Source organism: Mustelus asterias, chromosome 1 (genome assembly GCF_964213995.1).
Source record: "Mustelus asterias chromosome 1, sMusAst1.hap1.1, whole genome shotgun sequence".
NCBI classification, from domain to species: Eukaryota; Metazoa; Chordata; class Chondrichthyes; order Carcharhiniformes; family Triakidae; genus Mustelus; species Mustelus asterias.
In genome coordinates, this window is record NC_135801.1 from 74,199,751 (window position 1) to 74,212,427 (window position 12,677).

The 12,677-nt window shown below is 42.4% G+C and overlaps 1 protein-coding gene across 6 annotated transcripts in view; it reads right to left on the reverse strand.

Annotated features, from left to right (window-relative positions):
• prss12 (serine protease 12) overlaps positions 1–12,677 on the reverse strand; it is a 130,910-nt gene that overhangs the window by 83,826 nt on the left and 34,407 nt on the right. For 3 of the 6 annotated variants that reach the window (XM_078213815.1, XM_078213813.1, XM_078213810.1), the window contains 2 exons: positions 2,283–2,461; positions 1,511–1,661 (listed from right to left, as the gene is read on the reverse strand). In XM_078213815.1, coding sequence (XP_078069941.1) covers positions 1,511–1,661; positions 2,283–2,461 — 330 coding nt within the window. The remainder of the gene's footprint in view (positions 1–1,510; positions 1,662–2,282; positions 2,462–12,677) is intronic. The other 3 variants (XM_078213814.1, XM_078213812.1, XM_078213811.1) reach the window with 2 other exon arrangements.

The window sequence follows — 12,677 nt, forward strand, 5'->3', positions numbered from 1 at the left end:
GGTCTTGCTACAGGTGTACAAGGCCTTAGTGAGACTGCATAGCGAGAACTATGTGCAGCATTGGTCTCCTTACTGAAGGAGGGATAGAATTGCATTGGAAGCATTTCAGAGAAGGTTCTCTGAGCTGATTCCTGAGATTAAATGATTGATTTATGAGGTAAGATTAAGCAGGTTAGGCCTTTACTCATTGGAGTTTGGAACAATATGAGGTGATCTTACTGAAACACCAGGGGTTACCAGCCGTTTATGCCACAATATCGCTGCAGTCAAGACAGAACTTGGCAGCCAATTCTCCGTTCACTGCAATGTGATGGGGAAATCCCACCAGCGTGAACAGCCATAACATTCTGGCCATAAGATTCTGCGGGAACTTAACAGAGCGGATGCGGGCAGTTTGTGTCTCCTTGCGAGGAAGTCAAGATTTAAGGGGCACAATTTAAAAATAAGCGGCCTCCCATTTAAGATGGAGACGAGGAACATCTTTTCTCTCAAAGGTCGTTAGTCTTTGAATTCCCTTCTCCAGAAAGCAGTGGAAATTCCATCACTGAATTGCATCATTCATCATTGAATCGGGCGGCACGGTAGCACAGTGGTTAGCACTGCTGCTTCACAGCTCCAGGGACCTCGGTTTGATTCCCGGCTTGGGTCACTGTCTGTGTGGAGTTTGCACATTCTCCTCGTGTCTGCGTGGGTTTCCTCCGGGTGCTCCGGTTTCCTCCCACAGTCCAAAGATGTGTGGGTTAGGTTGATTGGCCATGCTAAAATTGCCCTTGGTGTTCTGGGATGCGTAGGTTAGAGGGATTAGTGGGTGGATATGGGGGTAGGGCCTAGGTGGGATTGTGGTCGGTGCAGACTCGATGAGCCGAATGGCCTCTTTCTGTGCTGTAGGGTTTCTAAGATTCTAAGAATATGTTCATGGCTGAGTTAACAGATTTTTGACAGTCAAGGGTTACAGGGCGAGGGCAGCAGCAGGAAAGTGGAGTTCAGGCTACAATCAGATTATCCGTGATCTTCTCAAATGGTAGCACAAGTTCAATGGCCGAATGACCTTTTTTGAACATATGAATCAGGAGTAGAATGGGATATTTGGCCCCTCAAGCCTGCTCCACCATTCAATAAGGTCAGGGCTGATTGTGGCCTCAACTCCACATTCCTGCCTATCTTCGATAGCCTTTGACTCACTTGCCAGTCAAGAATCTATCTACCTCTGCTTTAAAAACATTTAATGACCATGTCTCGACCATTACAGGGAAAATTGAACAATACATATAGTAATGCAGTAGCAATGTCCCACACTCCAATTGTATAAATGACCATGGCACTAGTTTTATTCTGTGGACAAAGTGATGCTTACATATGTTTAATTGCCATTTCCTATCACTGCATGGTACTTCTAAGCTAATACTAAATATAAATATTTGTTTTTATGCAAATATATTCACTGGCTTGCTACAAAACCCTCCTTGCACTTTTCACTGTAGTAAAACAGCAGTGGCAGAATCATACTGACCTTATTCCCAGCTGCCTGCAGACAACTTCAGCGTCTGCTTCATCCCAGTGATCATCACACACTGTTCCCCATTGCCCAGAACGATAGACTTCCACACGGCCTTCATATTCAGAATTACCACCAACCAAACGAATCGGAACAAATACAGATGCTAAAATTACACAGAGAGGCACTCAGATAAATAACTTTTGTGTTATTATAATTTACGAACAAATAAAGCAATGCTTGTTTACGCACACATGTACACAAACTGATAAATGAGCTATTTTAGCTATGCATGGATTATAATTGGTAAATGGCTGAAGCATTTTGAATCATTGTTTCCGCTATTAAGTCCATAATTAAGCTGGATGAAAGCTCACTTATCCAAATATTTTCCTGGATTTTGTCATTTAATTTATTTAACGGTACTAATGAATTAATTTTGTATTTGAAAGCAAACGGTAACTGAACACTCAAAGCAGCCAGTGCTGACATTTAATGTTAAGGAAGTTCAATTAAACCTAAATTCTAAAGTGCTTAAGATAACTGGTCTCTTACTGTTGAGGGGGAAAATTCTTCTTGTTCTCATTGGGTATACATAGAAAGATGTTTCCAATTCCCAACATTGTCATCACTCACTATGATCAGTGCATGGAAAGAACAAAGTATCAGAGAGTAATTTAGGTCCAGTTGTTCTTTTGATCATTGGAACGTTACAGCACAAAGGGGGAATTTTTCCTCGAGTTTATTGTGACAGATCATTGGAAGAGCTGACACCTTATTTCATTACCTTTGGGAGGATTGCAAGTAACTGCTGCTGCCCGCTTATAGAGGCAGCTCTCACGCTGTCTGGTCTCTTTCACACACTCAAATAAACTGTGTTCATCACCTCGACACTGGACGTTACTCCAATGAACAGGAACCAATACCAATCCAGAAATAGGTATCTGCTCAGCTTTGCCACTTCCACTGAATAAAATGAAAAGTTACAGAAAGTTACAAACACATAAACACCCTTTCTAACAGTAGCATCGAAATAGATAGATACATACCCCCTCAACTTGTCTTAGCTGGGGTGCTTAAGTTTACATATGAATTTCAACCAGTTCTGCTCTCTCAACTTTGGAGTAATATTTAGAATCATAGAATCCCTACAGTGCAGAAGGAGGCCATCCAGCCCATCATGTCTACACCAACTCTCTGACAGAGCATCTTACCCAGGCCCACCCCCGCCCTATCCCCATAACCCCACGCATTTAATCCCCTTAACTACAAATCTTGGGAAACAACGGGGCAAGTTAGCATGGCCAATCCACCTAACCTGCACATCTTTGGACTGTGGGAGGAAACCGAAATACCAGGAAGAAATCCATGCAGATATGTGGAAAACATGCAGACTCCGCACAGTCACCCAAGGCTGGAATTGAATCCAGGTCCTTGGCACTGTGAGGCAGCAGTGCTAACCACTGTGCCACTGTGCTGCCCCGTACTGCCCTATTTCCTTAGGGGTTTCAAAATTCATTAACTCTTTGAGCATGAGCATGTCAGAAGGTCAACATATAGACCCAGCTTGAGAATACCAGGAGTTCTCGAGGAGCTTTGTATCGGCTGAAGTTACACAGATCCTTGTAAGGGGCAGTCTGATGTACCAACCTGTTCAACAGGACCCTCCAGGAGGCTCCTAGCCGGCGACATGGCCATATCCTCAGAAGAAAGAACAGTTTGCCATGTAAGTATTGTCCTCGTATAAAGGTGGCTAATATTATATATATATTCTTTCCATGGTGCTGTAGTAGCTCTCCATGCACCCCCACAGCCAACTCCACCCCATGACCTGGTACATTTCAATGCCACACCCTTGGAGCAGATGTACACCTGAACTGACATGGAGTCATAGAGGTTTACAGCATGGAAACAGGCCCTTCGACCCAACTTGTCCATGCCGCCCTTTTTTTTTAAAACCCCTAAACTAATCCCAATTGCCGCATTTGGCCCATATCCCTCTATACCCATCATACCCATGTAACTATCTAAATGCTTTTTAAAAGACAAAATTGTACCTGCTCTACTACTACCTCTGGCAGCTTGTTCCAGACACTCACCACCCTCTGTGTGAAAAAACAATTGCCCCTCTGGACACTTTTGTATCTTTCCCCTCTCACCTTAAACCTATGCCCTCTCATTTTAGACTCCCCTACCTTTGGGAAAAGATATTGACTATCTACCTTGTCTATGCCCCTCATTATTTTATAGACCTCTATAAGATCACCCCTCAGCCTCCTACGCTCCAGAGGAAAAAAGTTCTAATCTATTCAGCCTCTCCTTATAACTCAATCCATCAAGTCCCGGTAGCATCCTAGTAAATCTTTTCTGCACTCTTTCTAGTTTAATAATATCCTTTCTATAATAGGGTGACCAGAACTGTACACAGTATTCCAAGTGTGGCCTTAACAATGTCTTGTACAACTTCAACAAGACGTCCCAACTCCTGTAGTCAATGTTCTGACCGATGAAACTAAGCATGCCGTATGCCTTCTTCACCATTCTGTCCACCTGTGACTCCACTTTCAAGGAGTTATGAACATGTACCCCTAGATCTCTTTGTTCTGTAACTCTCCCCAACGCCCTACCATTAACTGAGTAAGTCCTGCCCTGGTTCAATCTACCAAAATGCATCACCTCGCATTTGTCTAAACTCCATCTGTCATTCATCAGCCCACTGGCCCAATTGATCAAGATCAAGTTGCAATTTTAGATAACTTTCTTCACTGTGCACTATGCCACCAATCTTGGTGTCATCTGCAAACTTACTAACCATGCCCCCTATATCCTCATCCAAATCATTAATATAAATGACAAATAGCAGTGGGCCCAGCACTGATCTCTGAGGCACATCACTGGCCACAGGCCTCCAGTTTGAAAAACAACTCTCTACAACCACCCTCTGGTTTCTGTCAAGAAGCCAATTTTGTATCCATTTAGATACCTCACCCTGGAGCATCCTTCATATATACTTAAACTGGGTAATATCCCTCTGGCCTTCCAAGCAGCAGAGGTCATCAGCAGACAGATCGCAGCATTCAATCTAGTATCAAAGGCCAACAGGTTTTGGACCCTAATGAAAATGCTTAAAACTGTTCTAGGTATTTATTTTTTGAGTTACAGGATTTGTTTTACAAGGAAATGTTTAATACTTTAATTAGATTTCTCAATCCCATGAATTAACATTGTATTTGGATTAAATTTGATTTAGTAAACTGACAAAACACAATAGAGCGTTAATCAATGCAATTAAAAATATGAAGATGGGGCTTCAATGGCCTCCAAGTCCCCTAGCATGGCTATCACATCTAGTCTACACTAGTGAAAACCAGTAATGATTCTCACAGGACTTGCACTGCGCCTGAGGGTCGGAAGATCCAAGGAGCTGGGAGAATCCAGCGTCAAACGGGCTGTGCATATTTAAATGTGTCTTTAAATATGCTAATCGGCCTCAGATTTTGCGCTATTAGAAAGGGACCAGGATGATTGCAAACTATTTGGCGCCGGGCACGATATCTGTATTTAGGCCTGCACACCATTTTCAGAGATTGGCGCAATTTGCGCCAGGCGCAGCGAGGCCTGAAAATCACCCCGATTGTCTTTTATCCTGACAAGAGTAGACAGACACACAGGCCTTTGCCGCCTGTTATCCTGTTACACGCTGAAAATCGGGACTGTCTAAATTATTTTGATGGTATTCGTCCATCAGTGTGCTCCGATGGTGGAACGAGGGAGGCCATAGTTTGATTGTTTGTGGGTCTCCTTTTTCCCATTGAGGGGTATGCTGAGTTGGTTGTATGATATGAGGGTTGTGCGGTATTTACCGGGTTTGTTTTTTTTAATGTGCTGTTATCCTTGCATTTATACTAAGAGAGTACAACTCTTAGCACCCCTCACTTTATTTTTTATATCAGATGAGTAGTGCCACAGCAGGATAGTGGGGAGGTGGTTTAGTACAGAGATGGTTAATATGGCCTTATAAGTCCTTATTGTGGGTGAGGAGAATCCCCCGTTAGAACTATTGGGATCATGTTTTTTCCTTTGTAAATTGTTGTTCTGGGATTTTGGAACCTTTACTTGTTTCCTGAGAAAGTACAGATCGATCATGTATCCTGGAAAAGACAAGGTTCCTTTCTTGTTGTTGGTGTCTCGGGTATTGTTGAAGTGGCACGCCAGGGTGTAGCTGACTAATCCTTGGATATCTAGTCTTGTTAGGCTCGACTTCTATTTTGATTTGGCTGTGCAGGTAGTGGCAGTGGTTTCCTGATTACTTGGTTCATGGAATGTATGGTGGGCAGATTATCCATTTGTTGGAGTTTCTCTTGGGGAAATGGGTCAAATCACTTAGTAACGGGGTGTAAATGGATTCCCTGGTGTGCTTAGAGAAAGGGGTAGTTTGCTTTGTTCAGTGTATAAGAGTGAAACCAGTTTCAATCACATGACCATTGGGTTATCACTTCTGAGGCCCATCCAATCCAGTTTGGATAGTGGAGACCATCATGACGCAACGAGAAATTGATCATGGCCATTGAGTTTCGATCTCCCTTGTTGTCCAGTATGAAACATGGGAGACAGGCAGGCTGGAAACTTCATAGTCTTTAGGTGTTGGCCAATCCATAAACAATGAAATGTGTGAATTCCACAGATTGCTCTGAGGTATCTTCACCGACGTCAATATTTAATTAGGTATTCACTGAAGACGTGATACTGTCTGCAATCCAAATGCCAAACATCACATGATGTGCAGCACCATTTTAACAGCTTGTTTGTCTTCCATTTTATAATGTATTGACTTAAAATTCATAATATGAAATGCTTGTACAGGGCATGACACAAGGAAATAAAGGGATATGGAAATGTATTGCAGGATTAGTGGGAAAGAAACTGTGCCTCACAATATCCACGAGTTAAAATAAACTGTTACAGCTGGATCGAGCAGATAAAGAATATGTGGTCAGTTTCAAAATTAATTTTTATTACAAGCATGTACCTTGTTATATTTCAGCCATTCTTTCCTAAAGAATACAAGAGAAATGGCACAAAATACTGAAATAATGAAGTGATTTTGTTCTAAGATAATTTTGTTTCTATCTCACAATGTGAAACATCCTTCTATCCTGTCAGATCCATAGGGATCCTTAATTAATCCCATCAGAGCAGAACATGCAACAGTGATGAAATGCAAATAAGCACAAAATAAATTCAAAGGCTGACACCTGCAAATCAATGATTTATGTCCTCAATTAAATAGAACCAGGAACGGGAGAAAAATCCGGATTTTAGACTTTCTGTAAACCAATGTTTGGTCTGTTAAGGCAGAAGCTTGGATAACTTCTTGGCTTTCGTAGTCTCAGTCCTCACTCCCATGTGCAGAAGGAGCACTTTACTTTGGTGGGATTTAATTCACATTGTTCTATAACTGATAATTGCACATTTAATTCATGGAAACATCACCAGTGGCAAGTTCTTCTCCAAGCCACACTGAATCCTGAGTTACAGTTATATCAGTGTTCCTTCACTGGACCTGAAATCCCCTGCCTAACAGTACTTGTGTTCTTCCTACACCAAAAAGTCTCCAGCTTCTCAAAAAGGCGGCTCACTGCCACCTTCTCAATAAATGCTGGCCTAGCCAGTAACGTATACAACCCATGAAAAAGTAAATAAAGTGTGTTCACTTGTACACAGGTGTCGGGCAATAACTAGGGATTCACTTGACCTCCTATAGACAGCCTATAACTGTGGTTATTGAATTAGGAGGTGCATGTACCTAACATGCAGTTCTGGTAATAAATATGTAAAAGTGTAAAGATTGGCTCCAGTTCGATCCTTCACCAAATGGCTTTCTGATATAGAATAATATCTACTCGTACAATAGCCTAACCAACGAGTGTGACAATATGACTGAACTCATTGGGCTGGAATCTTACTACCATTCACACCGGCAGGATTTTCCCACCCTGCCGCAGTGAACAGAGATTTGGCTGGCCACCAAATTCTCCAACCTCGCTGCAGCGGAAGCGTGGCACGAACAATAGCTAAGATCGTGCTCATTGTTCAAATGTACTTCTTTAATCTTTTCAAAGGTGGTCCAAGCAAGCATTTGTTGAAAGAAATATCATGCTGCTTTATTTTGTTGCATGGTGGTTGGTGCTGGCTGAGGAATGGCTGTGGAGACATATATAGGTCTGAATATAACTATATACAGAGACACAAGACACAATTATTATTCAGACTCAACAATGAACATTTTCCCACTAGATTGAGTCATGTGACTCTTTCTTACATCATCATGTGGATGGTACAGTTTCCCCATTACCATGCATGAACCCTTTCAGCCTTTAAATACCCTAATACTACATATTTGACAAACCATAACCGTTGGACTTTAGTTGAGTCTAAAGGTTCACATAGCTTAGTTGGTGAAACTAATGCCCTTACCTGGTCTGACCTACATGCTGCTCATCCACAGCAAAGTGAGTGATCTGAAATGGCCTAGCAAGCAACTCAGCTATCAAATCACTAGCAAGCGACTCAGTTATATGAAATGACTACAGACAACTCAAATAAGAATAAAAGCTAACAAAGCACCCAGCATCGATCTAGGCAACAGAAACAAGAATGCCACACCCAACACACACCCACCCACACCCAGCCCTGTTGACCCTGCAAAGTCCTCACTAACATCTGGGGACTTGTGCTAAATTTGGGAGAGCTGTCCCACAGACAAGTGAAGTCAGTCATAGTCACACCCACGGAATCATACTTTGCAACTCACCATCCCTGGGTATGATCTATGCCATTGGCAGGTCAGACCCAGCAGAGGTGGCAGAAAGGGGGTATACAGTCAGAAGGGAGTGGCCTCAGAAGTTTTCAATACCTGGACACCTGGAATCAGGTCAATCAAGGGCAACAAAACCTGTTGATTACCATCTTCCACCCTCCCTCAAATGATGCATTAGCCAAGCTCCATGTTGAATACCACTTGAAGGATCACTGAGAGTAGTAATGGTACAGAACTAGGATGGAATTGGGGACTTTAATGTCCATCATCAAGGACAACTTGGTAACACAATCAGTGATGGGATTTCTGAAGGACATATCTGCCAGACCGGCCCTGTAACAAATAGTAACAAGAGGGACAAAGATACTTGACCCCTCACTAATCTACCTGTCGCAAATGCATCCATGATAGCATTGGCAGAAGTGAACTGGCTCACAGACCACTAATATTGACAACAGTGTGGCCTGCAATTTACAGTGAAGGAATTCCTCCTCCTCTTAGTCTTAAGTGGCTTACTCCTTATTTTGAGACGGTGTCCCTGATTCTAGACTCCCCAGCTAAGCAAAACATACTTCCGGCATCTACCCTGTTGAACCTTGTAGGAATGTTATATGTTTCAATGCGATTGCCTTTCACTCTTCTAAGCTTTAGAGAATACAGGCCCAGTATCCTCTATCTCTCCTTGTAGGGCAATTTTGCCATCCCAGGAATCAGTATGGTGAACCTTCATTGCACTCCCTCCATGGCAAGTATATCCTTCTTTAGAGACGAAAACTGTATGCAAAAGTCCAGGTATGATCTCACCAAGGCTTTATACAACTGCAACAAGACATCTTTACTCCTGTACTCAAATCCTCTTGCTATAATATACTATTTGATTCCCTAATTGCTTGCTGCACCTGCATGCTAGCTTTCAGTGACTCATGAACAAGGACACCTAGGTCCATTTGGACATCAACACTTCCCAACCACCCACCATTTAAAAAATAATCAGGATTTATGTTTTTCCCACCAAAGCAGATAGCTTCAGATGTTTTTCACAATATATTCCTTCTGTCATATTCTTGCCCATTCACTTCGCCTGTCTAAATTCCCATGACACCTCTTTGTATCCTCCTCACAATTCACATTTCCACCTAGTTTTGTGTCATCGGCAAATTTGCAAATATTACATTTGATCTCCACATCCAAATCATTGACATAGATTGTGAATATATGGAGCCCAAGCACTGATTCCTGTGGTACCCCACTAGTCACAGCCTATTAACCTGAGAATGACCCATTTATGACTCTCTGTTTTCTGTCCCTTAACTAATTCTCAATCCAACGCAGTATATTATCCTCAATCCCATGTGCTCGAAGAGACAGAATAAGAGAGAGAAATAGAAAAGACAGTTAAAAAAAATTGAAGCATTATTTTCTGGTTTTTTTTAAGTCTCTAACATGATTGGATTCTGAACAAATGAGATTCTACGCTTGGAAATTTAAATTCTCAAGGCCAGAGAGGTTATTTGGCAGTGATTATGACTTACCACATTATTAACAATTAACTTAGACATGTATACGCTAAACCTAACTTTGTTCTGGGATGTTTAGTGGTTAATTAAGGTTAAGTGCAATTACCCCATGCCCTTACATAGATTTCAATACTACATATATCGTAAGGACTGTCTTTTTGCAGCCTATGGACTAGCAGAGTAATTGGGACTGCAACTTCCAGATTTCCATGAATATACAGTCCGATGTACTCCATTGTAATGGTGAGTGTTGGTAGTCTCACCATTATTCTCAATGCAAAATCTGAACCAAATGATATTTTTAAGCTATATGCACAATTCTATGGCAATGAGCTGGTGGAAATGGAAGTGGATGTATCATCTATCCCTTCCTAGTCACATCAAGGCACAGCAATGTAATGCCTGACAGGGCATTAATATACCAGTGGTGAGATTTCCATTTCTAACTGGGGTGGAAAACCCAGCTCAGAGGGCTGCCAGTGATTAGTGGCGGGGAACTGTCTGGCCCCAGAAGCGCCTCCAGAAGTGGCAGCCACTGCTGGGACTGCAGGAGTCCCCAATGAGGATTGTCACTGGAACCAGATAGAAAGGTAAATGTAGCAGGGGAGACTTGGCAGGGCCAGGCAGGCAGGCCCTAGTGAGGGTGGTGGGGTGGGGGGGAGAGGGGAAGCTGTAAGGGATATCGGGCAAGATAGGACTGGGAGAGTGGAAGGAAAGTGCAGAGATGGATAAAAGCCTGAAAGTATGTGCGTGTGTGGGGGGGGGGGGGGGGGGGGCACACATCCTCCCACCTACCACATGCCCAATCAGTGTTACCTGTCGGGTTTCCCACTCATTGCTAGCTTCAGCCCATCACCCAGAAAATAACAATGGGGGTGGGAAGTGGCCCTTAAGAGACAATGAATTGACCAATGCTTCCCTTACCACTCATAGCATTGTGGCCAGGACAGGGACAGTAGGCACCAGAAAAGGCAGCCACGGAATTTTATAGTTCACCCGCACCACCGCAAAATGCAGGGACCCATAAGATTCCACCTTTAGTTCTTATGGGAGAATTTTGCATGTCCACAGATTACCTATTTCATGCTCAGTGCTCCATACAAACATTTAGCTGGTAAGTCATTTCATAAAAATTCAAAAATGTCTGAATATTTAGTTGGGCAATAGTACTTCAGAAAGGAATCTCTAAAGATCTCCCAGGATTTTACAGTTAGCATTTGGATCTGCTTCTACAACATTGTTGAATTCACTAGTTTAATACAAATCATGTTACTTTTTTTTAATTGGTTAATGTCGCTGCTAAAACATGGGACAATGGAATGCGTACAGAGAAATAAAGTATTAGCTGCCACAATCATGACTAGTATTTTCTACATTATATGTACATATTTGATGAATAACATTTTGCCTTATTCGCATCTTCAGTGCTGTGCAGAAACTTATAAAAAATATTGAGTTCAATTTCTCAATTCTTCAGGCTCGAATGAAACCGGAGGCTCCAAATAGTCTCTTAATAGTTTTCATTTCACTATAACATTCCCCTGCTGGTTTTCACATATGATGAAGTTATTTCTGATGTATAAAATTGTTGACATGCCCTCATCAAGAATTGCTTTCCACATTTGCACTATCTTTATTATTTTTGTGGTACGCAGTATTATTGTAAATACGTTCTTGGTAAATGACCCAAAATTAGCTAGCGTGAACTATTTTGCACAGATTTGTTTGGGACTGAGCAATATGGTTACTGCTCCTCGAGTAAGTGCTGATGGTTCTTTGACAGATGTTCACTTCAAATTAATGAGAAAGACTATTATCTTCTTGGCTAATGCTTGAGTGTTATTTGACCACCGATGAATATTTTCTTGAAGTGAATTATTCTTTGCTTTGTATTCTTGATTTTGCATTTTATTGATTGTTAAAGGTTTCCTAACAGAATACAAGCAATGGATACAGGCATTGTAAGCTTTATATGAAGATGTACATTCATCTTATTTTTTACAAATAATGTGCAGAATTCTCCTAAGCCACTGCCAGCAGGTTCGATGGCTGTTGGTTGGGGGGCGGGGGGGGGGGGAATACCACAGCAATGGTGGGACGATTCTCCAGAGTCGACATCCTGGAGGCGGTCCATCTTCCAGCCTTGGAATGTTTCAAATAACCCTCTGCCTTCTCAGCAAGTCCATCTTCATTTTCAGGGGGCCCATCTTCTTTCCTCAATAATGGGTCAGTAATATTAGGCACATTTCCAATATGGCGCCTGGATACGACGGCCGAATACGCGCCTTCAGTCCTGTCCCGCCATGGAATAAGATGTAAAACCTGCTGTTGCATAATTAATTAGGTTGGGGCCAGAAGATTTGGCATGTTTTCCCACTGTTCTCTGCAGCTGGAAGCACACCACGTTCCCACCACCACCATAGGCTTTAGTCTCAGCAAGGGAGAATTCTGCTCACTGGGTGCGATCTTACCTGCTGTTCATGCCACGCTCCCGCTGCAACAAGGTCGGAGAATTTGGCGGCTAGCCAATTCTCCATTCACTGCAGCGGGATGGGAAAATCCCACTTTGGTGAATGGTGATCAGATTCCAGCCACACTCTTTCTCATTTCACTGTATCTACGTCCTTCTGAAGTTCCAGGGTAGGAGAAGTCTTAGCTTAAGAAAATATCTGCAAAAACTGAAGTCAATGGGAATGCAATGAATCACATGTAACCTTGAACAGAAATGCTCACCATTAGTTTTCCTGTTATTTACTGTATGCTACCAACCAGTGGGTCACTAATCAGCTTGTTCAGTCACAAAATAGCTATGGTAGAAGCTCATGACTCTGAGCAGATGAGGGAC